Source organism: Camelina sativa, chromosome 12, assembly GCF_030686135.1.
Source record: "Camelina sativa cultivar CO46 ecotype springtype chromosome 12, ASM3068613v1".
In the NCBI taxonomy this organism is placed as follows: Eukaryota; Viridiplantae; Streptophyta; class Magnoliopsida; order Brassicales; family Brassicaceae; genus Camelina; species Camelina sativa.
The window spans coordinates 1089834-1115550 of NC_141891.1; the positions used below are offsets into that span (position 1 = coordinate 1089834).

Sequence of the window (25717 nt, forward strand, 5' to 3'; positions counted from 1 at the left end):
AAAAATTATTCTCCTTCGCTTTTGGGCTCAGAAAGCTGGTTGTAGAATCATCTCTAATTATTGATAAACTAATTACAAAATCAAGTGATGAACATAAAACAATTAATTCTGAAACGACACGTGAAGAAGGTACGTAGTTGTAATTGTGTGAATATATATAACAATCATCATGTTCATGTTCGTAACGTTCCACTGTTGTAATTTCCTGATTCATACAATATAGTACTTGATTATTAGTAGTATAAATTAGGATACGTACGTATTTGTGGGTATGATATATATGTTCAACTTCCTTCCTTGCGTGTCCTCTCACGAATCCACTTGCTTTGAGATGCGTGCCCATCTCCTAAAATACACAGTCGGAGCTCTATGTCTATCTTTTTCGATATGCCTAAACGATCAAACGCATTTAAAAAAAAAAAAAAAAACACCTTCACAAGTGGAACAGACACATCTACTATAGTAACACTTACTAGTAAAAGTAATTTTGTAATAAATGACACTTGCGAAAATGATTTTACCATTACATGATTGAGACGTCGTCCACGTCGATGATCAAAAACGTAAAAATCATATTTTACCATTTTGCAAACTCACTTAAAATTTTTTTTTTTTAAATAATCAAGTTGAATATAAAAAAATGCAAGTTGGCTCACACTACACACTTGATTTCTTTCGTTTTTTTTCTTAAGAATTTATTTCCCATCTGAACTAATTTAGATAAAATTAATTAATCTGATTTAATACTAGTTAAAAAAAAAAGTCAAATCTTATCCTTGATTTCTCAAAATTAAAAGTTGAATTTCATACCATAGCCGTACGTAGCCGAGCTATCGAGTTTTTTTTTTCAAACAAACAAAAAAAAAAAACAGAAATATGTTCTTACAAAAATAAATTTACAAAATAAATTATTTTACATTATCGTGTGGGGACATATCTTAAATGGTATAGTCATCTTTATCAGACCAGCGGTTATGATGTTAAAATAGAGAAAATAAAAAAAATGAAGGCTCCTCCTAGGAGAGGAGAAAGATAGATAGATCTTAACCATGGTTAAGCTCTCTCCGGTTAAATACAAACCATGGTTTAAAAAATCTCCAACCTTTAAAAACCCCACGAACTCTGCCTTCTTCTCTTCACATTAATCTTCGCATCGTTTTTTGTTTTTGTATCATCATCATCTCTTCCCTTTAAATGATCTTTTCCTCTGATCATTAATCTCTTTCTCAGTCTTCTTGTTTCTTGATCTCTCTCTCTCTCTGTCTCTCCGGTAAATAACAAACGTCGTCGATGATTTCAATATCTCTAATGAAATGATCACGATGAACTTTTTGTATAACTCTGTTTTCGTGTTGTGGTGGTAATAATTTACAGGAAACGGTGAAAAAGATGTCTGGCAGTAACGGAAATGCTACAAACGGTGACGGAGGGTTTAGTTTCCCGAAAGGACCGGTGATGCCGAAGATAACGACCGGAGCAGCAAAGAGAGGTACCGGAGGAGTATGCCATGACGATAGTGGTCCGACGGTGAATGTATCAACCATCGATGAGCTTCACTCCTTACAAAAGAAACGTTCTGCTCCTACCACACCGATCAACCAAGGAGCCGCCGCTGCTTTTGCCGCTGTTTCCGAGGAGGAGCGCCAGAAGATTCAGCTTCAATCTATCAGGTTACCATATAATAATAACATCTTCATTCACATACTATAAGATTATTTCACACGTAATATAAAAATATTTAGTAATTTAGCTAAATATTTCAAACGTGATATACACTAAACTTGGAAAATTATGAATTACACTTTCTTCCTTTAATTCTGCAAATATCATTAATTTTTTTTGCTTAGTAATTCAAAGAAAAATTAAATGCTCTTTGCTCTATATCGTGACTATTATTACCGAACAAATTAATAATTTTAATGGACATGACACGTGGAATAAAATGACACGTGGAAAATAATATAATATTGTTGGGATTGTGAACAGTGCATCGTTAGCGTCGTTAACGAGAGAGTCAGGACCAAAGGTGGTGAGAGGAGATCCGGCGGAGAAGAAAGCCGACGGTTCAACTACTCCGGCGTATGCTCACGGCCAACATCATTCTATTTTTTCTCCGGCTACTGGTGCCGTCAGTGATAGCTCCTTGAAGTTTACTCACGTCCTCTACAACCTTTCCCCTGCAGGTTTTACAAATAACCCAAAAAAATCCAAACTTGATTAGATTGGTTTCTGATTTTTTTGTTTTGTTGGGTTTGTAGAGCTGTATGAGCAAGCTATCAAGTATGAGAAAGGTTCGTTTATCACTTCTAATGGAGCTTTGGCGACGCTTTCTGGTGCTAAGACTGGTCGTGCTCCGAGGGATAAGCGTGTTGTTAGAGATGCTACTACTGAGGATGAGCTTTGGTGGGGAAAGTGAGTATTCTGATCGATGGAGGTTTCGGGGTTTATTATATACTCTGTTTTTTTTTGTTTACTGATTTTTGTGTGTTTTGATTTTGGTTTAGGGGTTCGCCTAACATTGAGATGGATGAGCATACGTTCATGGTGAACAGAGAAAGAGCTGTTGATTACTTGAACTCCTTGGAAAAGGTATAAATTTGAAAACTTTGGATCTAAGTTACGGATATGAATTTGATGTTTTTGTTTTGGTTTTATTTTAGGTCTTTGTTAATGATCAGTACTTGAATTGGGATCCGGAGAACAGAATCAAAGTTAGGATTGTCTCAGCTAGAGCTTACCATTCACTGTTTATGCACAACATGTAAGAAAAAAAGTGTCCTTTGTATATCAACCATCGTTGTTGTACCTTCGAGGTTTGGGTTTTGGGTGAAAGAAAGCAACAATTTAGCAAACAAAATTGGTAACTGTTGAGGGGTGGCTGGCAGGTGTATTCGACCAACTCAGGAGGAGCTTGAGAGCTTTGGTACTCCGGACTTTACTATATACAATGCTGGACAGTTTCCGTGTAACCGTTACACTCATTACATGACTTCGTCTACTAGCGTGGACCTTAATCTGGCTAGGAGGGAAATGGTTATACTTGGCACTCAGTATGCCGGGGAAATGAAGAAGGGTCTTTTCAGTGTTATGCATTACCTTATGCCTAAGCGTCGGATTCTCTCCCTTCATTCTGGTTGCAATATGGGAAAAGATGGAGATGTTGCTCTCTTCTTTGGACTTTCAGGTATAGTAATTCAAACACCATGTTTTGGTGATATGATAGTAGGAAGTTAAGTAAAATGATACAATATAATTACCCTGGACTGACTTGAAACCTGCGTATGTTGAAATCACCTTGCGAATTGAGATTTTATTTGTTTTCTATATATGTTGATTTTTAGGTACCGGGAAGACGACTTTGTCTACGGATCACAACAGGTATCTGATTGGAGATGATGAGCATTGCTGGACTGAGACTGGTATTTCGAACATTGAGGGTGGGTGCTATGCTAAATGTGTTGATCTTTCGAGGGAGAAGGAGCCTGATATCTGGAACGCCATCAAGTTTGGAACAGGTAGAAAGATGAATTTTCTTGAGAAAAAAAGTCAATTCAGTTGATATTAACAATAATAAGGTTGTCATTGCGTTGCAGTTTTGGAAAATGTTGTGTTTGATGAGCACACGAGAGAAGTGGATTACACTGATAAATCTGTTACAGGTAAAAAGAATTGTTATTTCTTTTGGTCTCTCTTGTTTCCTACCATTAATAGAATGATCATCGTTGATTCTCCTTGGTTGCAGAGAACACACGTGCTGCGTACCCGATTGAGTTCATTCCGAATGCGAAAATACCTTGTGTTGGTCCACACCCGAAAAATGTGATACTTCTGGCTTGTGATGCCTTTGGTGTTCTTCCACCAGTGAGCAAGCTGAATCTGGCACAAACCATGTACCACTTTATCAGTGGTTACACTGCTCTGGTATGAACCAAAGCAAAGTCTTTATTTTTCCTTTGGATTAGTCTATATAGAAACCTTAAAGCAAAGTTGTGCAACATATATAGGTTGCTGGCACAGAGGACGGCATTAAGGAGCCAACAGCAACATTCTCAGCTTGTTTTGGTGCAGCTTTCATAATGTTGCATCCAACAAAGTATGCAGCTATGTTAGCTGAGAAGATGAAGTCACAAGGTGCTACTGCTTGGCTCGTGAACACTGGTTGGTCTGGTGGCAGGTATAGAAACCGAGACATAATACAAAACTGCCTGGTTGCGCGTGTTTGTAGGATATGAACATGATCTGTTTTACGTTTTGTTTTTGCAGCTATGGTGTTGGAAACAGAATCAAGCTGGCATACACTAGGAAGATCATTGATGCAATCCATTCAGGAAGCCTGTTGAAGGCAAACTACAAGAAAACTGAAATCTTTGGATTTGAAATCCCAACTGAGATCGAAGGGATACCATCAGAGATCTTGGACCCTATCAACGCCGTAAGTTTCTGCAAAATCTCTAATATATGATAATGGTAGTAAGTGATGATGATGAACCATACAGTATTTGTTGATTTTGGGATATATGAAAAATGCAGTGGTCGGATAAGAAGGCACACAAGGAAACATTGGTGAAACTGGGAGGTCTGTTCAAGAAGAACTTCGAGGTTTTTGCTAACCATAAGATGGGTGTGGATGGTAAGCTCACTGAGGAGATTCTCGCCGCTGGTCCTATCTTCTAGAAATCGAAAAGAACGAGAAATCTATTGTTCTGAAATAAATGAATCTTGTGTTTTTGTTGTGTCAAAGAGAATAGAAAATTTGATATGAAGTGGTCTTGAAAAAAAAAAGAAATTTCAAATTGTGGTGGAGATTTATGAATATGATTTACCATAATATATATGTAATTTGATTACTCTATTATGTATTATCTAATATCTATCATCATTTATTATGTTAATTCTCCAAGAATACAAGGAAAAATGGACATCAAAACTCGCAAGAAATCATCAGTCTTTCAACATGGATCACTAATCTCCACCACGGTAGCAAACATAGACACCCGCAGATCCCATCTCCATCTTCACAATCTTGTTGTTGGTATAACTGGCTAAATTTATTATACAATTTAGTATTATATAAAATCATAAAAATTTTAAAACAAAAAAAATAATTTTAAAAGAAGACTTTTTTAAAATCCATGAAATAATATATTTTTTAAAAAAATTTAGAAACTTAAATGCAAAATCTACGTAACAATGTAAAAACAACTTGAATTAATGGAATCTCTAACGATCAATTGACTAGGTCAAATGACAGGATCCAAAATCCGGTTAGTTCTCATATTGTATTATAAATTTATTATCCAAGTTTCTATTATTAAAATATTTAATTTTTTTTAATTAAAACAAAAACTTTGAAAATCAATAAGAAAAAGTTAAATGTTTTTAAAACTTTAAAAACTTGAATACAAAGTTTTTGTTTAAAATCCATTAAAAAAAATTTAAAAACTTGAATGCAAAATCTACATAACAATGTAAAAACAAGTTGAATTTATAGAATCTCTAACGATCAACTGACTAGGTCAAATGACAGGATTCAAAATCCGGTTAGTTCCTACATTGTATTGTAAATTTATTATCCAAGTTTCTATTATTAAAACAGTAAAAAAGATTTTTTTTAAAAATTAAAACAAAAACTTTGAAAATCAGAGAGTGAAAAAATTAAATGTTTTTAAAATTTTAAAACTAATTAATTTTTCTAAATCGAGAAACTGACCTTGTTTTTAATGGGCTGGGAAAGTTGTTGTTGGGCTTTGAACATGGATTGCTAATCTCCACCACCGTCACGGGCAAACGTAGACACTCGTAGATCCATCCCACCTTCACAATCAATCTCGTGCGTCTCTTTGGTCATCCGACTCATCTCCGTCGATGATCTAGCACGCACCTCCTCTGTATTCTTCGTAGACTTTCTAAGACACCGCAGACTTTACGACGAACCGAAGAAGAAGAGGAGATTGATCGCTTGCACATACAACTACGATCTCGCTCGGGGTGATTGTAAACGAAGGGCTCATCGTCGTTTCTTATTGGCGCGCGATCGAAGAAGAGATATCACACATACGTCTACGATCTCGTTCCGACGTGATTGTAAACGATGATTTCTTGTTAGCGAAGAAGAGAGATCGCTGGCACATGCTTTTACGATCTCGGTCGGTGTGATTTTGTAAAACGTAAGGGATCATCGTTTCTTGTTAGCGAAGACGACGAAGAGCAATGGCTCAAAAGAGAAGCAGAGGAAGAAGGAATCGAAGAAGAGAATGCTGAAAAAGAAAAACAGAGCATGTGATTGATTTCTCTGGTTTGTGATTGATGATCAGATTGATACTAAAACACGATTAGACAAAAGAGTAGAGACGCGAGAGACTATCCTTGTATATTTATAGACCTAGGGTTTCATCAAAGTTTCCTTTTTTATTTTTTAATTATTTACTTTATATATATTTTTTTTACCTTCTGGTTTTCAAGATTCCATTATTTCTCACAAAAGTTCCAGAGCAAACTTAAGTTATCTATCTACTACTACAGTCTTACAAAAATAAAAAATAAATGCGTTATGATTTGATGACTCATCATGTGTATCTGGCAATTATCAAACCGTTAATTCTGTTTATTGAACATTGTGCTCTCTGCATAGCTCCTTTGTATTAGACTTGGTGGATGTATGATTTGTCTCTTCTCTACTGTTATTCTAAAGAGGCGCAAGGTTCGAGATAAGAACCAAAGTCACCCTCTGTGATGAACAAGATCAAAGACTACACTAACCTTGTTTTCATTGTCTGACACTTCATATAAAGGTTCTTCTTACACAAGTCACGTAACCAATATCAGAACTCTGCATCTCTGGTTTTCAAAGATCCCTTGCTTATATATATCCACGGACTCAGATTACTCGGAATACAGAGCAAAGATGTTTAATTTTAAACCCTAATTTTGTAGCTTTTCCTAAAGTTGATCGATTTATTTTTGACATTGCTTGCTGTTGATATATCTTTAACGATGTTTTTATGTTAGTGAATTACACCATATTGAATTAAACTTCTTTTGACTTGCAGACAGACACTTACTATGACAAATTGAAAAAGTTATCTTCCAGGAAAAAAGTTGCAAAGCGGAAAACACTACTATTGCTATTTGCTACAACCTCAAAGTCACAAAGTTGTATTGTCTGGTTTTGTTTTGTCTTTATGTTTAGAGTATTAGCATTGAGCTGATTAATCTGACTCTGTTTTTACCAAAATTCTGTTTGCAGCTTTGGTCCTTTCTCAGAAAGACAGTGACAAATCCTAGACAACAAAGTGTAAAACAGAGAAAGGTTTGTACGGAACTCTCAAGGTCTCAGATGGAAGTGGAACCCATTGCCTCTAAAGAAACACCATTGAAGCGAGCTCAAAATTACTTTTTTTTTTCCCTCCGATGCTGCTAATAATCAGATTAATTATAGAGCTCTACGCAAGAATTCTGTTTTCTTTATTTGGCAGTGGCATTGCCTTCTAAACCAATCGCTTTGGATGCTATATAACAGAGTTTTGAAGTCTTCTTTTGGTTCATGATTTCAAGTTTGATTAGGTCAAAAGAGTTAGGATTAGGATGAAACAGTGTTATCAAATCCATAGCAAATCTACAGCGAATCCATCAATTATAAGGTCAGTATATGCTCTAAATCCATCAACCAACATGTAACTCCAGAGAGAGAAAATAATTGAAAAATGTCAATTAGTGTCACTAGAAGGTTTCTTAATTACATGACATATGCCAACAGTATATAATAAGGTTTCTCTGTTGGATTCTATAATACCAATTTGTTTGTATCTGTTTGTTCTCTTTCATTTCAATTAGGGTTTGACTTCAAAACTAATTATGCTTTCACGTTAACCAATGATACGGATCGAGGAATCATAATTATTTACTAGTAGTATTTTAGATCTTGAGATATGAAAAATAAGATTTTCATTTTAATTTTAGCCTAATCTATTATAATGCACGTGGAGCTTTCAAAAGAATAATACAGTATAAATTAGTGTATAAATTTGTTTATGTAGAACAGTAAATACTAATTTTTATTTTGTTAATCGGCCAAAGTACAGTTGGTTTGGTAATGGCTGAAAGGGCTATACATTAAACAAAACAAAAACAATGAACTGAATCTGAATCTAGTTCATGGTTTACTAGTTCACAAAATGAATCTCCTGGCTCTCATCTGCTGATTTGCGTCACCAAACGTGTTTCAAAGCGGTCGCGGTCCAAACCACGATTTATATACTTTGGAAAGAACGCAACAACTGCTTTCACAACAATGTCTGTTCAACTGTTTTTACTGTTTTTTGTCAGATAGATAGAACCATCTGTGACATCATTTTGGCTCGAAGAGAGCACCCAAATTTCACAAACCTGCTTCAGCAATGGTTCGCTCATGAATGAAGTTCTGTTTCTCTTTTCACTAGGCTTTTAAAACATTTTTTTTGGGCCTCATCAAAAATCCAAAACCACTTACGCGAAGCTTTTTGTAAAGAAACTATTCACGTTAACATCAAAAAACAAACAAAAAAATGAATCTAGAGACAATTATACAACAAATCCTTACAAAGAGTACAGTGCATTCAATATTCTCCTTCAAAATCTTAAACTCTTAATATGTGATACAAACCCAAGAAACTATTTAGATACTAATAATTTGTTACTTAAGTGTCATTTTACCATTTTTCTTATGCCTTTTAATAATAAACTAAATTTAGTTATTATATAGACTATATAGTATGGTTTAAATTGATCATTAGTCAATAAAATTTGTGTTAGAAATACAAAACTACACTTTTGTGAAAAACAAAAATTCGATTTTAAAACAGGAAAAAAAAACATCACTGTAACATTCAGGTCGTGAAGAAATGGAACATAAGATCCTCCTAATCATGTCTATTGTACTTGGAGCTTTTGAAAAGGAATAATACTAACTATTATATTAACTTCTATGCAAAATACTACTAAATTTTGTTTGCAGGAGCCGAGATGCTTCTATCATGGAGCGTAGTAGTCGAGGAAAAAAAGAGAGATTAGCTGTAAGTGAACTGGCTTTTATTTCAATTAGTATTAGATTATAAATAGCCCACGTGCGTTTTGTTTGCCTAGCTTTAGGATTTCTATGAAGTTCATTATAGTTTTGATAGATCATCTTGAATTTAATTTACATGAGTGCTAACCTTTTTAGTAAGTTCTTACTATATTCAGAACAGCACGTTTGCACAAGACACAAGGCACATGAGTCGCACCACCGCTCACGAAAGTGTCGAACTAAGAAATTACCTTAATGTCAAACTATTTTGAGTGGATGGAAGTCGTAGATATTAATTATATTTTTAAATATAAATGTTTTGAGGTTTAATTTATACGCCCATCGCGTCTAATCTGCAGCATATATAGACAGTCTTGGTGATGATATTGATACAAATATTAGTTTAACGCTTTACACCAATCAATTCAATCATATTGATATTACCTTGAAACTTAACCTTGCATCCTTAATTGCGTCTAAAATTTTCTTCACTCTTTTTGAAAATCAAACCAAATGGAAATATTTAAATGTCGTAACAATGGCCTAACCGATACCATTATTTAAAAAGAATACTATAAAATCTTCGGGAGATCTTTGGTTGGTGCCACATTGAGTTTACATAACAAAAGTATTAAACTAACAAACATTGGTTTATAAATTTCTAGACTATATATTTTTGGACCCACCATTTCATTATGTAAAGTTTCCTTGTCCTCTTGACTATTTTTGAAAATTTCTCTAAAACCAAAACATGTTTGAAAAAGGAAAATGAATCATGAAGGTTTTTTTACTAATGCCTTCTCTCGTTCTTTGTAGTTTCTTTTTTTATTCATTTTAACAGCATACACTATATTATATAGTATGATATATGATTTTTATTTCCGATAATAATAAGTTTTTGTTTTGTTTTTTGTTTTTTGTGATAAATAATAAGAAGGTTACATTCATTGGTTACTTAGATAAATTGAAATCAACCAAATCGATGATTTGTTAATAGTTATATGTTAAAATTGTATATATTCAACCCATTGATCCTGCTTAGCTCATATACTAAAAATATCTATGCATTATTAGTTTTGACACCCAAAAACTGGGAGAAAATGGAATATTATTACTTTGAGACTAAATTTTATATGTAGTAGAGTTATTACTTTTTCACGCGTACAAATTACTCCATACGCCTGTATGTCTACATATATGCATTCGACTATTCTCACACACAAATCCCAATCTCTCTCTCTCTCTCTCTCTCTCTCTCTCTCTCTCTCTCTCTCTCTCTCCAAGAAGAAGGTGAGTTCAGTTCAAACTTTCTCCAATTTTTTCCTTTCTTTGGGTACAAAAATCTTCTCTGGATTTTCTAGGGCTACACCAATAAATTTCTCATTTTCTTTAGAATTCAAGAAACATAGATTACATATAACTTAAAGTTTCTTGATCTGGGGGGGGGGGGGGGGGGTATATATATAGTCAAATCATGTATATGAACAACCCTACTTCACCAGATTTACCCGTTACCTTCTTTGCTTTTGGTTAAATACAATTTCTTGTTTACAAATTATTCACTAATTAAGGTCCTTTCGCTTATTTTTACCATTTTCAGATTATAAGAAGCAACTTCATCTTTTGCGCACAAAAAAAAAAAGAAGCAATGAACATGTTATCCGCAAGATGGTTCTCTGAGCAGGTATACATATAAACACATAAACGTATATGTGTGTAATTGTTCGATCTCAATCATATACTATATATATTTTCATCTGGTACTGTCTTTTTCACTTATTTTTTTTTGTTTTTTGTTTTTGTGATGATATATACAGGAAATAGAAGAAAATAGCATTATTCAACAATTTCACATGAACTCAATAGTGGGAGAGGTCCATGAAGCTCAATACACCCTTCCAAACTCTTTCCACACTAACATTAATCCTTCTTATGATGATGATTTGATAGAAATGAAACCATCAAAGATCCTCAAGACTACTTACATATTACCACAATTGCCACCGCCACATTCTTCTTCTCTTCCTCCTAATTCAAAGCCTCATCTTCATTGCCAGCCTTCCTCAAGAATTCTCTCTTTCGGAAATGCTGGTTCAAATGTTATGGATCATGACTACTCTCCCAACTCAATCTTTAGCCCCAAAGTAGAGGCGGAAGTGCCACCACACCGGAACAGTGAGCCGATTATTCAAAAAGGGACCAAGAGGACTCAACCTTTGCCTAGAAGCCAATCCAATGCTCAAGACCACATAATCGCCGAAAGAAAACGCAGAGAGAAGCTTACTCAAAGATTTGTAGCTCTTTCCGCTCTAGTTCCTGGCCTTAAAAAGGTACATACAACCTCTTATCTCCTTTGATTTATCGTAGAAAGTAACGTTTTCTTGAATCCATATGTGTAATTTCTTGAACTTTTGTGTGTAGATGGACAAGGCTTATGTGTTGGGAGATGCACTAAAGCATATAAAGTATCTCCAAGAAAAAGTGGGAGAGTTGGAGGAAGAGAAGAAAGAGAGAAGATTGGAATCAATGGTACTTGTGAAGAAGTCTAAGCTGATTTTGGACGATAATAATCAGTCATCTTCTTCTTCTTCATGTGAAGATGGCTCTTCGGGCTTGGATCTGCCTGAGATCGAAGTAAGATTCTCGGATAAAGATGTTTTAATCAAGATCCTTTGCGAGAAGCAAAAAGGCCATATTGCCAAGATTATGGCTGAGATTGAGAATTTGCGTTTCTTGACAATAACTAATTCAAGTGTATTGCCATTTGGACCAACTCTTGACTTCACCATTATAGCTAAGGTATGCCTATGCACACGCATATATAAACAAATGTACTTGTTCTTACTTCTAGATTAACATCTCTTAATGTTTATTTGCAGAAGGAGAGTGATTTCGACATGACACTCATGGATGTTGTAAAGAGCTTGAGGTCTGCTTTATCGAAGTTCATGTGATTGTTTCAAAGTTTCATGCTTATACGTTAGGAGATCTAGTTGAACATATCGAAGAATTAATCATAAGTGTTTTTATTCCATGAAAATGTTCGTTTAAATAATGATAAGTTGTATGATTGATGGATTTTGTCGTCTCTATTTCACTTACTTTTCCCTTTTTTTTGTGTATTCATTCATATATTGAATTTCTAAAGATGTAAAGCACTTTCGTTTGTGTAATGAGTCAATGTTAATTAATTTTACGTGAAACATCGATGCCAAACTAAAACGCTTATTTTGTTATTAGTTAAACTTTTTTTTGTTTTAACTGTTATTAGTTATATTAGCAATGAACATACGTAAATCTTAATTACATGCAAAATAAGGAACAAAAATATTTAATCGAAGTGATATACAAGATATATGAGCAATTTACTAATTGTTGATTAATAACATGATAAGTCGAGGAACTCCACAGGACTAATTGTCTTTCCTTCCGTATAATTAGGACAAATCGTGAATTAGAAAGTGGATAACTATCCTTCTCTTCCTTTCAGTTTTAATAAAAATATTATACATTTTTAAAAAGGAATATATCAGATATATTATATTTTTATATATGTTAAATATATATATATATATATTTTATATATTCTTTTTTTTTATAAAGATCAGGTATATAATATTTTTATATAATCTATATATATTAAAACGTCCAAATAGTGGATTACAAATACCAATATAATTTTTTTTGACAGCCTAAAATTATATTTTATATGTACACATAAATATGCACATACAGTATCTTCATGTATAATAGGACTCTGAAGGTAACTCTGATTAATATGTAACTTTTTAAAAAATCTCTGTTTAATATACTAACTCTTTTTTGTTGTGAAGTTATATTAATCAACAACAAATTTCTCTAATCAACAAGAAAAAAGACTCCGATTAATACATACGAAAGAGTATATTGATATATATGCTGGACAGAAATCTACTGTCAAACTCAAATCTATCGGGGAAAAGATGTTCAAAATATTAGGAAATATATACAAATAACAGTTGCAATAGTAGTCAAAGACTTTGGCATTGCTTTTCCTAGTTATCCTTCACGTGTTACATGGTGTTTTGGTGGGTATCAAAACCTATGTGTTTCCCGTTGACAACGCACCTATTCTCTGTTTCGTCATTTGTGTGGATAAGTCTTTCTGCTTTTTGATATTAAAGCAACTATCCTGATTTAATATATTTATGTATTATGAGAGAGGAAAAAGAAAAAGAAATATATATAATTAACGGGCAAATTCCTTAAGAACCGGGTTACCAAATACATACAAAGAGGTTTATTAAATTCTAATTACAAACGTGGGATATTGTTACTTTAATTTAGTATATTCTTGATTACAATACCAATGTAAAACCAATTACAAACTCTGCCGAGTTCGGATTTGTCTTAGTTGAGCCCAAATAACCCAACGGCAATATGTATAACTAATTTTTCTGTCAGTTCTCATTATATTTTTCTTTATAAATGACAAGTAATACATTACATATGATCTGTCAACTGAGTAAGAACATACCTTTTTAACAGCTGATGTGAATAAGTACTCTTGCTAATACTTTTTTATTAAGATGTAATTATATGATAATAAAAACAAGAACATTGTATGACGACCGTCGAGATTTGTCCTGATTGTCATATGATTTTTTTGGACGGCATGTCTAGATCGCAATACCACAAAGCAGTATCAGAAAGAAATTACGTCACATCATGATATAAAAATAATTTACGTAACATCAATGTTGTTAAGAGAGTTACTTTGCATGCCTATTGGTCTTGGTAGTAATATTGATCAATTCTCTATAATATCTCAAGATTCTCGATGCCTCTTAGCATACGGCCGTCCAGTTAGGCGTATGGTTTGGTAGATAGTGGTCTTTGTAGAAGTGGTTACCAGAGTTATACACTTATACATATGCAATTAGATGTTTACGAAAACATATACGTATGTTATCACAAGCCATAATTAACAACAACAAAAATTCACTAATTCATCATTGTTTTGTTTTCATGTCACAAAAACTGGAATTTAGTAAGTATTCATTCTATTAAGAAAAAAACAAAGAAGGAATCAGCTGCTTCATGTGACTCTTGTTGCTTTCAAATGCACAATATATAATCCAAAAGTCGACATCCACATGACATGAGATGACGACTCGCACTATATATATAATACATGCTAATCCGATCCTTTTCTATTATTGAGTTGAAAACTGGGGAAGTTCTGTTTTTGGCATATACAAAATGCAATTTAAAACGTGGGAATTTTCCAAATTCAGTATATTATCAATGTAATATCGGGTCACTTTGCTCTTTGCATCACCTTTGAACAATAAATAACATAATCTCATGTGAAGCCATATGTATTAACGTGCATGGTCAAAATCATACTATTTAATAATACAAAAATGAAAATTATGTTTTTATGACACTACGTACATTCACATTCCAGTATAATTTTAAAATAATTACCAAAAAAAAAAAAGTTAAATTTTAAAATTATTTTCCTCCGAGTGTCGTTCAATTCAAAAGATCCACTCGCCTCGAAGCATCCAATTTTATAAGGGACAAGCACGACAAAGCACAGGAATCGCCGTTCGCACACCATGTGAGCTGCTTATAGCAGCCTGCTATATCACGTGATGTCACGTGTGCATCACTTGTCCCCCTAACCCTAATCCGTAGTCATTAACTCATTAATTTCTCGACACGATTGGGCAACTTGTGTGTTTATTGTTTATATGGAAAAGCGAGCTAGTATTATTGATACGAATGACAAATTAAAGCCAGTATACAAAAACTACCTCAAAATGTACAAACGCTTTTTTAATTGATAGCTTAAATTTGTTTCAGATAGGTACAATTACAAGTACCTAAGACTTGCATTAGTCTCTCTGGGTTTTGTTTGTTGCTTGTTTTAAAGTCTCTTAAGCTTTATTATATACGGGTTACACGCTCACATGGTTAGTATTGATGCATCACTCTATGGTATATATCGCTGGTTTGATAATAATATGAAGAGTTTTTAGTTGAGTTAATGAAATCAATTTGAAATACTGAAAAATCAAATAAATTTTTATTTTAACAGTTATATATATTGATTAGTTAAATACTGATAAGTGATAACAAAAAGGAATTAAAGTTATTGACAAACAAAAAAGGAAAATTTCCTTAAACCGAATTATCCGATTTATACATTAAAAAAAAAGTTGAATGATTCAACTTAATACGCAAAACAAGCTAACAACATAACGCATCTTATTTTTTTATTGAGATTGTTACTGTGTAAATCAGACATCGGAGAAAGAAAAAAAACCTGTAGAAACAATGACAAGGAAAGAGGTGGTTCTGGCCGTGACGGCTGCAACGGTTACGACGGTTGCAGCGGCTGTACTAATGAGTCGGTGGATTCGGACGAAGGAGCGACGGCGGAAACAAACGCAAAGGATTTTAAGGAAATTTGCTAGAGAATGCGCCACGCCGGTCTCTAAGCTATGGGCGGTGGCGGACGCCTTGATCGCTGACATGACCGCCTCTCTCGCGGCTGCAGTCGCCGAGACTTGTGGTTCCCTCAACATGCTCGTTTCATTCGCCGGTTCTCTCCCTTCCGGGTAAGTCATCAGAATACTCTGTTTTGCCACAGAGAGTATCATCAGATAGACCATTAATAAACGCTATAATGATTTGTAGTGATGAGAAAGGGGTACACTATGGAGTTAACTTGAGAGCCAAGGAACTTCTACTGTTACGTGGGAGTTTACGAGGTAATGAAGAGCCTATTTCGGATGTACATAAGCAAGAGATTTCGATCCCTGACGATGTTTTAAACGCTTCTTTCAAGGTATGAATTATATAGATACACATCTTGGATTACACGTTAGGTTTACTTAAAGTTTTTAAGATTTTGTTTTGTGGATTCAGGAGTTGTGCGATTTCATATCATTAGAGCTTGTTAAATTTCTTGCGATGAACCCTGGTGAAGATACAGAGGAAGTGAAGGATCTCGGGTTTACATTAACACGCTCTGTTGAGCAGATTGGATCAGGTTCAATATTGGCGATACAGAGGAAGAGTTTAGCAAATGATGATGATAATAAAGTTCGGAAGGAGTTGGTGAATGGTATGAATGAATCACTGAAGAGCCATGGTCTGAATATTCGGATGAACACAGCGCTGGTAAGGGAGTCTAAAGATGATCCGAGATGAAGTTTTAATCTTAGACTTTATAATAATGTTTTTGGGATCAGGTGGATAACACAGTAGGAGAGTTGGCTGGAGGAAGGTACTATCACAAGGACACAGTGGCTGCAGTATCATTAGGTATGGGAACTAACGCTGCCTACATTGAGCAAGCTCAAGAGATTCGATGTGGAAACCTGCGATACCCCAGACACAAGAAATCGTATGTTAAGATACTTTAGAGTTTCGTCACATTTGATCCAATTTCATGACCATAAAGCTTTTATGAAGTTGTGATATCAAGTGGTTTGTACATGATAAGATTGTAGGTTGTTAGCACAGAGTGGGGAGATTTCAAATCTTGTCATCTTCCTATAACCGAGTTTGATACTTCTCTTGACGCGGAAAGCTTGAATCCCGGAAACCAAGTAAGAATTCATATCTCTTGAGGTTTTTGGTACAAATTCATTGTTTTGTGTTTTTTTTTTTTTTGAGAATGGTATTTTCCTCTGTTTTAAGGTGTTTGAGAAGATGGTGTCCGGAGGATACTTAGGGGAGATAGTGAGAAGAGTGTTGCTAAGAATGTCTGAAGAAACTGCTCTCTTTGGAGATGCATTGCCTCCAAAACTAACCATTCCTTACATTTTATGGTACGTTTACTGTCTCTTCTTTATTCCTTACATTTTTTTTATTATTCATTAATTTCGAGCTTAAATTAGGCCGCCAGACATGGCTGCGATGCATCAAGATATATCCGAAGAACGAGAGATTGTGAACAGAAAGCTCAAGGAAGTTTTTGGGGTAACCTTCATAAGACTCATCATTTAATGCAATTTTTACCAACTACTAGTAGAGTACAAGCGTTTTGTAATAAAATCAAGCACTTCTTGAAAATCTTGTGTGAATGAACCTATACATAGATAATGGATTCAACTCTTGCGGCAAGGGAAGTGGTGGTTGAAGTGTGCGATGTAGTAGCGGAACGAGCTGCTCGTTTGGCTGGAGCAGGAATAGTTGGGATGATAAAGAAGCTGGGAAGGTTAGAGAAGAAGATGAGCATTGTGATAGTTGAAGGAGGATTGTACGATCATTACAGGGTCTTTAGAAACTATCTTCATAGCAGCGTTTGGGAAATGCTCGGTGACGAGTTATCAGATCACGTTGTTATTGAGCATTCTCACGGTGGATCTGCTGCCGGATCTCTCTTCCTTGCTGCCTGCCGCGGTGGCGGCCAACAAGATACCGAAACCTAATGATGATGATGTTTCTTTCTTTTTGTTTCCCTTTAAGATTATATGAAACTACATATATGCTCATATGTTCACTCTCTACGTACTTAAATTTTTACCCCATGAAACTTCAAATCAAGAAACAGAAGTGGCTATAAGAATTTTTTTTTTTTAAAAACACATCAAATATATTTTTTGTTTCTATTTTTTTTTTCTCCTAAAATTATATATATATATATTTGAAACGTTGGAATCAGTTTAGAATTAATCATATAAAATTTTGCAAACTTTTAGTAAATAATAAAATTCACAATTATAATTTACAAATTATTTTCGTAGCAATTGTTGTTGTTTTAAAAAAAGGAAACTTTGGTTCAAAAAAAAAAACAACAACAATGATGGGCCAAAATAGCCCAATTTCGAGAAGGCCCATTAGTTGTATAATATTCATAATGGGTTTAGTTTCAGATTCAACAACGGGTCCTGATTCAGAGTTGAGTGGACGACATAACATAACCCTTTTTTCACATCTCTCTTCCTCAATAGTCTCAAAGTCGTAACACGAAGAAAGAAGAAGAAGAAGATCCCGGAGAATAATATGGCTACGGCGATTGTACGTTCAGCTCTTTCACGAGCAGCGATCCGCGTAACTCCCAAGACAACCGTCGCTCCTAAACGAAGCTTCTCCTCTTCCGCCGGCCATGACGATGCTTGTAATTTGTCTCCTCTCTCTCTCTCTGTTTACCATTTCGATTCGATCTAGGATCTCTGTATTTTGATTTAGAATTAGGTCACGCTCGATTGCGATTCTTTGTTAATTGATTATGTTCTGAGCTGATTAAGATTCATATGATTTTACACGGATTCCAGTTTCTTGTTTGGGGAACCAATTCGGATACCTAGCTCTGTTGATTTGGGAATTGATTCTGTAGATCGATTGGGTCAAACACGTTTGTTCTTTGACGATTTTACTCGATTTCGCAAAATCAGCTTGGTACGATATAGCCATTATGTATTTATCATCAGTTTTTGTTTAAATTGATTTTTTTTTTGGTACAGATGAAGCAGCGAAGTGGGAGAAGATAACGTATTTGGGTATTGCTAGTTGCACTGCTCTAGCCGCCTATGTTTTGTCCCAGGGCCATCATCACGGTGAAGACCCTCCTGTAAGCTTCTCTTACAACCCCCCTTCCATTGGGATTACTGCTATAACTTCTCTGATTTTGAGAATCTTAAGTCTTCCTTGCCTAGTGTGAGACAATGTTTAATTAATATGACCACTGAAATGGAATTGAGTATGCAGATTGTGAAATTGTTCAGAAAGCTACTTTTTTTTACTTTTACTGATTTGGCTCTCATCTCATTTATTCTGCTGTATAATTTAAGCTTGCATTGCCTTGATTTTGTCGTGAACCATTCTTTTCTCTTGTTGTTTCCTTCTTGCAGGCCTATCCGTATATGCACATCCGTAACAAGGAGTTTCCTTGGGGTATGTGTGCCTTTTCAGTTTTGTTCTTTCTGTTCTCCCTCTTTACTGTCTTATGTTTGTGATCTGCAGCTTTGATGATGCGGTTTAGTTGTCACATATAATGACTCTTTTTAAAATTACTGGTTCTCCTAAAAACCATAAGAGAGATCATCAAAGAGTTATTTGTAACTTTGTTTTTCCAAATCCGTAACCGTTTGGTTTCTGAATCCATGCTTTCTATTTTGTCATTATCAGGTCCAGATGGTCTGTTTGAGGTGAAGCACAATGATGGGCACTGAGTCTTGCGTGTACACAATAATGTCTTCTTTGGTTTATTTGAAAGGCTAAATGCTTTACCGTATTTGTTCTTAACGTTTTGTTTGTCAACGATTTGCTACTTCAGTCTCGTTTCTTTTGTTGGGAATAAGAATTTATACTCTGCTTGGTTTATTATCCAAGACTTGTGTCCTTCAAATCTCTTGTGATTCAATCTCAATAAAAAAAAAGAAAACTTTTTGATGATAATAGAGTGAGACTGGGGCAGAACTAGATATAAGAGTATGTATTGATAACTATCAAAAACTCAATACTACTGATTGGGACTTAAGACCCGTCATATGGTGAAAACTGGATAGTACAGAATATGGCTAATACCAATACATAACAACTTCACTTCTTTAAGAAACATCATCACAGAGCAGCAACTTTGTTGCTGGATAATCCGTTGCTCGCTTCAGAAAGAGTTTCTAGATCAGTTCGAGTATCCTTAGGTTGAGGCAGACTATCATCCAAAGCGGACTTGGTCTGTTCTTGATGGTTATGGATTTCCTCTGTCTTGACGTTTTTGTTGTTTTCCTCTTTCTCTGACTCTGTTTTTGCAATACCAGTCTCTGTGTCCTTTTTATCAGAATCTGAGTTGCCACTTCCATTGCCGGATTCACTGGTCTGTTCTTGATGGTTTTGGATTTCCTCTGTTTCGCCATTCTTGTTGTTTTCCTCTTTCTCTGACTCTGTTTTTGCTGTATCATTCTCTGTTTCCTTTTTATCAGAATCCGAATTGCCATTTCCATTGCCGGATTCACTCTGGCTTTCATTAGTCTTCTGTTCGTCAGTGCTCTTCTCCTGTGCGTTTGAAAAATCAGTAGATTCCACCTGTTCAATTTTCTTCTCACTGTTGGTGTTTTCCTTTTCCGTTGATACTGAAGACTCCTCTTTCTCTTGTTTCATAGTTTCTTTGTTTTCATTCTTCTCTTGAGATAAAGACTCTTCTCTCTCCTGCTTCACTGTTTCTTTGATTGCATTCTCCTCTTGAGAGGAAGACTCTTCCTTCTCCTTTTTATCAGTTTCTTTAATTTCATTATCCTCTTGAGATGAAGACTCTTCTTTCACCTTTTTCTCAGGTTGTTCCTTTTCGCTTTCCTCTTGAGATGAAGACTCTTCTTTCTTCTTTTCCTCAGGTTGTTCCTCTTTACTCTCCTCTTGAGATGAAGACTCTTCTTTCTCCTGTTTTACAGCTTCTTTGGTTTCATTATCCGCTTGAGATGAAGACTCTTCTTCCTCACTTTTCTTGGGTTCTTCCTCTTGTGACGAGGACTCTTCTTTCTCTTTCTTCTCGGATTCTTTGACTTTGCTTTCCACTACAGATGAGTGTTCAGAAGATTCTACCTTTTCCTTCTCATCTTCTTCGTTCTTCGTCTGTTGATAACCAGTGGATTTCCCACTCGATCCCAACTCATCACTCCCAGAAGTCTCTGTAGTCTCAGTTGCATTGGAAGTTGACTGTTTAGTCTCATCAGGCAATTCACCGTTCGAATCAGAAAACCCCTTCTCACCTTCTGGCTTCTCCCCAGTCTTTGACTCAGACTCACTCTTTGTCTCTTGCTGCTCACCATCATCACTACCAATCTCTCCATTCTCAGTTGTGTTGGAAGAAACTTGTTTAATAACAGAACCCTCCACCAATACACCAGTCTTTGGACCTGACTCATCTTCATGGAAACTAACACTCTCAGTAGTCTTAGACTTACCCTCTTCCTCAACACCAACCTTTTCATTGCTCTTCACCTCACTCGTCGTCCCATGCAATACCTCACTGGACGCATCATCTCCCTTGTAATTCATCTCTCTAGCTTCTTCACTCTCATCAACAACAACAACCTTCTTCTCACTATCTCCATTGTTTGAATCCTCCTCGTTCCCAATACCTTCGGTTTCCTTCTCGTTATTATCCCCTTCTACCACTGCTTTATCCTCGATTCTTTCCTCCTCCCTATCTACAATCTCATCTTCAACTTCAACTTCATCCTTCACATTGGTCGTCTCAACAACTCTAGGGTTAAGAATATCTTTCCTTCCAAGCTTAACAACTTTGTTATCATCATCATCAACAAGAATCTTAGTAGAACTCTCAACAAACTCAGATTTCTTCTCATGAGAATGCTTCATCTGATAAAGCAGCCATATTCCAACACTAAGCAACAGAGTCAATTGAATACAATGCTTCACCTTAATCCCCTTTGATCTCTGCCCTCCTCTTCTTGGCGTTCTCACCATTCTTTCTAACTTCGTTCCTTCCAAAAAGCAACCTAATTTTTTAAATTACCAAAAACAAAAAAACCCCTAAATACCCTCAGAGATCATCAATGAAACAGAAACGGAAGAACAAAACTACAAATCAGATGAAAACGATAAAACCCCAAAAGAGCTCAAGAATCTGATTTACCTGGAAAAGATTGAGGAGTTAGAATGAGAAAAAAATACAAACTTTGTGTGATTCAGTTCTTGGCGATGGATGAATGGGAAAAGAGAATGTGAACACAGAAGAGAGAGTATGAGAGAGTTCTTGGATCTCGCAAACTTTGCCACTAAGAAAAGAAAAAAAATAATCGTGCAACGCTTTCTTTGATCACAAACAAATTACGCAAACCTTTGACTAAATTAAATAATCACTTTGGAAATAGTTTATTTATTAGAGAGCAAACATATACTATTATTAGCAGATGACTTCAAAACGACTTCGTTCTGAAACTTCTTTTACTTTTTCGCTGACTTCAAAACGCCGACGTTGCAAGTCTCAGATGATGACTTCAACACGACGCCGTACGTGACCTTTTTTCTTTTTTCTTTTTTCTTTTACTCCTCCATGGACTTGTAACCGACGTCGGATTGATTTTATCGAAGTTCCTATCATTTTGTCTAATTGCCAATAAACATTCTATCAATTTTGAAATATTTATTCATATGAGGTTTTTTTTTTAGTTAGAATTTCTATATATTGTAATATTTTCCACTTTTTGTATAAGTGTCCAATGGCTCGAAAATTTTGTAACATTTATGACTGATATGGAAATTGAAAATTGCCACTGAAAATTTACATATGTGGAATTTTTTCTATTTTTAATGGTTACATTTTTTTTTTTTTGTGTATCTTATTATTTTAATGTGAGGTGGTGACATTTTGTTTCTAATATATATTTAATTAATATATAAAGATTAAATAGACTTCTAACCCTACCCATAAATTATTGGACCAGACCGGCCGGATCCGGATTGCACACACTGCAAGTTTTAACCCCGCATTGACGTTTGTTCGCAATGGAGTCTTCTTGGTTAAGGCGAGAATGGTCCCCGTGAAAGTGCCCTAACGGTAGACCTAATTCCTCCACCCACGCAAAAGGTACAGTTTTTATACTACTGCTGCATTAATTTTTTTTCAATTATTATTTTTTCTATTTTTAAATTCACCTTCAAATTGTATTTATGCTATATATACTGTATAAATTATCCGACTAATTCTAGTATATCCATAAACCGGATCTCCAACATTAGACAAAAAAAAAAAAAATGGATTTCCTAGCTATATATATAGCCTTGATGATTTTGATATCTTAATTAGTGTTATTATAGTACGTACTTGAGGAGGCATGCAGGCTTTCTTTGCTTTATCTATTGTAAGCTTTCGACGAATTTAAGAACCCATCATAGCTCTCTTTCAATATTCCCATCCCGTGTACGTACTTCATCCAGTACCACGTACTTCTCATACTTATAATTGTAGATAGACATGATCATATTGTTGGACATCAGGACATGAGTTTGATGCATGGAGCATGGTATAATGGTACAAGTGTCGTGTTGGTGGTTATACCATAAATTCCATGTGTCACTTAGGGTTTATGAGCATGTTACATGTATAATATACCACGTAGAAAGTATTCACTAAATTAATGACGTAGACTTGATAATTAATTTAAATATTGTTGCATAAAGCATTTGAGATGTTGACAAAAAATTTAAACCTTTTGAGATGTGTTAGCATATTGCGTGTGAATATTCATATCCACTATTGGACCATTGGAATCCCCTCCACTTTTTGTCCCCGTAAGTTTTGTCCTCTAACTCTTTTGAAAATAACTATTCTCTGTACTATTTTATATATAAGAATACAAATTATCAGTTTTCTTTTCTTTTTGGTTTCAAACAAATATCAATATTTAACTATATCTTGTAAAATACAATACATATCCGGATATTTTTGGTAAATTTTTTGGAAAACTATACTTGAAAATGTGTCTAGCTCTTATGTAATGATGTGATATGGTTGACGATTAAACATATATTTCTTTTTGAGAAATGATATAAGAATATATCAACCACCTCATATACTATTATGAACAAAGTCCAGTGTCGTACAAGAACAATGAATGAGGTATGGAGCAATGGGGGACGTCAAGTAGATCATTGAAACAGAGAAAGAGATTATGCATGTGTCCAAAATGCCTCCACGTGACTGTACCTTGTCAACTCTGTGCTTTAACGATTTCTATCCAATACATATTTTTTTTTTCAAAATTACTTCCATAGTTCCAAGGAAGTGATGCAACAGGGAAGAGATCGGAAACAGTTAAGTAAAACGGTAAGAAGCAGAAACAAAAAGGGATCGGAATGGCCAAAGTATTTTTTTTGCTTTGGAACTCTCATTTTCCTTCCTTGTTTGTTGTTTCTTATTTTGAGTCTTTTCATTTTGTCACTTTGCTTTTAAAGGTTTTCTCCATCGTGCGACAATGTGCAATCAATTCAATCGTCTCCTAACAAAATGCGTTTTTCCCAAATTTCAAAACTTTTTATAAAGAGTTAGCATTTTGAGATCTGTCGGTCCACATATATTAAAATATTGTAATGACACAAAAAAAAAAAAAAAATTATCACAAGACCAAGGTATCCGTAATAAAAGAAGTTTTAGTGAAAGACAGAAAAATAGCAGATCACCTTTTAATGTAGTCCTCCTATCACTAAGTTCCCATTCAAGAAATTTTTTGTTTTTAAAAATTAATGCAGATGAACTGTGTGCAGTTCATATTTTTTTGTTTTTTTTGTGGTAAATACAGGAAAAATATGTGCAGATCTGGTCTACAGCTTTTTTTTTGATGCTGTTCACCTTTGATCTGCATTTGAACTGCTAAATTTTTGATCTATTTTTATTCTGTTTGATCTGCTTGAACTACTTGATCTGCTCTGCATGTAATACTTTCTCCATTTAAGGCCTAAAAATGGTTTAAGTTCTCCACCTACGAAATAGCAAAATCAAGACGATTTTAAAACAAACCATTCATTTTTAACTACAATTTTGCAACTCAAGCTGATCGAAGCCTAAGTGAAAATCATCATGTACAAATTATTAAGTAGATAATATTTGATCAAGTACGTTACCAACTAGAATTGATTCATAAATGTTAGATAGCTGGATTTTACCAAAGAAAAAGCTTATAAAAAGTTTTTGGAGTGGGTCTCGTATATAGTATAACAGTATTTTCCATCGACCTTTGGATAATAGCATTATGCGTATTATAAGTTAGAAATATAGTGAATCATTTAGAAGAAATTTATATAAAATATATGGAGCGGCGTTGGCGTTCAGAAGATTGGTTTAAGGCGTGGTGGCAGTGTACCGACTTTGATTGACACTTGAGTCTCCCTCCACCAAATTCCAAATGTGTAATTTTCTTTAAATTCAACTATATTCGAGTTGCATTATTTATGCAATAAATGAAAGCAAAACAAAACAAAAAAGGGGGGGGGGGGGGGGGGGGGGGAAGTAAAGTCATTCAAAGGAAGAACAGTGGAGAGAATCAAGACTGTTTGCTTTGCTTGATTTGTGAAATTAGTAAACCCCACACAAACAAAGACACATCTTCTCCTCTTTTGTTTTGTCACTTCCCTTCTTCATCTTTCTTTTCCATATATGTTCAATCCCATCAACGCTTCAATTTTTCTTTATGAATAGGCTTTGTCAACTCTCATATTAATTTCGACAAAAATTTCTATTCCAAATGTTAAACATGCTTTAAGTAGAAATTGATCATTGGCTTTTTAAGTAGATATCTTGATGACTTGATTGCTATACACTATCATCATTTGGGTAACACAACACAATAGTCTACATTGTACAGTCTAATGTATACTCCATTAGTTTTTTCCTTTTAACCCCGAGTCAAGTCAAAAAAATGTTTTTTTTTTTTTTTTAAGTTTCTTGGTTTCAGTTTCAGATCTAAGTTTTAATTGTTTTTTTTAAATACAACAGTTATATTGAAACTGGGACGTAATACAATATGGTATGTCAGTATATAAAAAGGTACAACATATATCATCAAATCATAGTAGTACAGCTTAGGTATTGATATTTCTTGCTGTTTTAACATATAAATATAAATATAACTAATAAATTTCAATGAGAACACTACTGAAACAAGTACTAGGACACAGAAAAATCACCAGTGGTCACTAATTAAATTAATCATATAT

At 34.6% G+C, this 25717-nt stretch overlaps 4 protein-coding genes and 1 pseudogene across 5 annotated transcripts; 4 read left to right on the top strand and 1 right to left on the bottom strand.

Moving 5' to 3' along the window:
* The first annotated feature begins 935 nt into the window (after positions 1 to 935).
* On the top strand, positions 936 to 4786 carry LOC104729376 (phosphoenolpyruvate carboxykinase (ATP) 1). The gene is made up of 13 exons (XM_010448313.3): positions 936 to 1270; positions 1375 to 1670; positions 1987 to 2183; positions 2259 to 2412; positions 2505 to 2589; positions 2661 to 2761; positions 2886 to 3184; positions 3342 to 3515; positions 3594 to 3659; positions 3743 to 3921; positions 4005 to 4174; positions 4264 to 4432; positions 4531 to 4786. Exons 2-13 carry the CDS (start codon positions 1390 to 1392, stop codon positions 4672 to 4674), a joined length of 2019 nt encoding a protein of 672 aa, XP_010446615.2. The 5' UTR covers positions 936 to 1270; positions 1375 to 1389; the 3' UTR covers positions 4675 to 4786.
* A 5484-nt stretch (positions 4787 to 10270) lies between these two features.
* LOC104733097 (basic helix-loop-helix (bHLH) DNA-binding superfamily protein) lies at positions 10271 to 12246 on the top strand. The gene is made up of 5 exons (XM_087477827.1): positions 10271 to 10333; positions 10644 to 10727; positions 10861 to 11373; positions 11465 to 11842; positions 11923 to 12246. Exons 2-5 carry the CDS (start codon positions 10692 to 10694, stop codon positions 11995 to 11997), a joined length of 1002 nt encoding a protein of 333 aa, XP_087333953.1. The 5' UTR covers positions 10271 to 10333; positions 10644 to 10691; the 3' UTR covers positions 11998 to 12246.
* Positions 12247 to 15346: 3100 nt separating this feature from the next.
* LOC104729378 (putative hexokinase-like 2 protein) lies at positions 15347 to 17628 on the top strand (annotated as a pseudogene). Its single transcript, XR_015574044.1, has 8 exons — positions 15347 to 15651; positions 15731 to 15881; positions 15962 to 16216; positions 16288 to 16442; positions 16549 to 16647; positions 16739 to 16869; positions 16939 to 17020; positions 17140 to 17628. The product of XR_015574044.1 is annotated as a putative hexokinase-like 2 protein (transcript).
* A 295-nt stretch (positions 17629 to 17923) lies between these two features.
* LOC104729380 (cytochrome c oxidase subunit 6a, mitochondrial) lies at positions 17924 to 19441 on the top strand. The gene is made up of 4 exons (XM_010448316.3): positions 17924 to 18161; positions 18508 to 18614; positions 18895 to 18937; positions 19172 to 19441. Exons 1-4 carry the CDS (start codon positions 18047 to 18049, stop codon positions 19213 to 19215), a joined length of 309 nt encoding a protein of 102 aa, XP_010446618.1. The 5' UTR covers positions 17924 to 18046; the 3' UTR covers positions 19216 to 19441.
* A 22-nt stretch (positions 19442 to 19463) lies between these two features.
* Positions 19464 to 21893, bottom strand: LOC104729379 (uncharacterized). Its single transcript, XM_010448315.3, has 2 exons — positions 21639 to 21893; positions 19464 to 21501 (listed from the first exon to the last, which is right to left on the bottom strand). The coding sequence occupies exon 2, from the start codon at positions 21467 to 21469 to the stop codon at positions 19607 to 19609; it is 1863 nt and encodes a 620-aa protein (XP_010446617.1). The 5' UTR covers positions 21470 to 21501; positions 21639 to 21893; the 3' UTR covers positions 19464 to 19606.
* Between the last annotated feature and the right edge of the window lie 3824 nt (positions 21894 to 25717).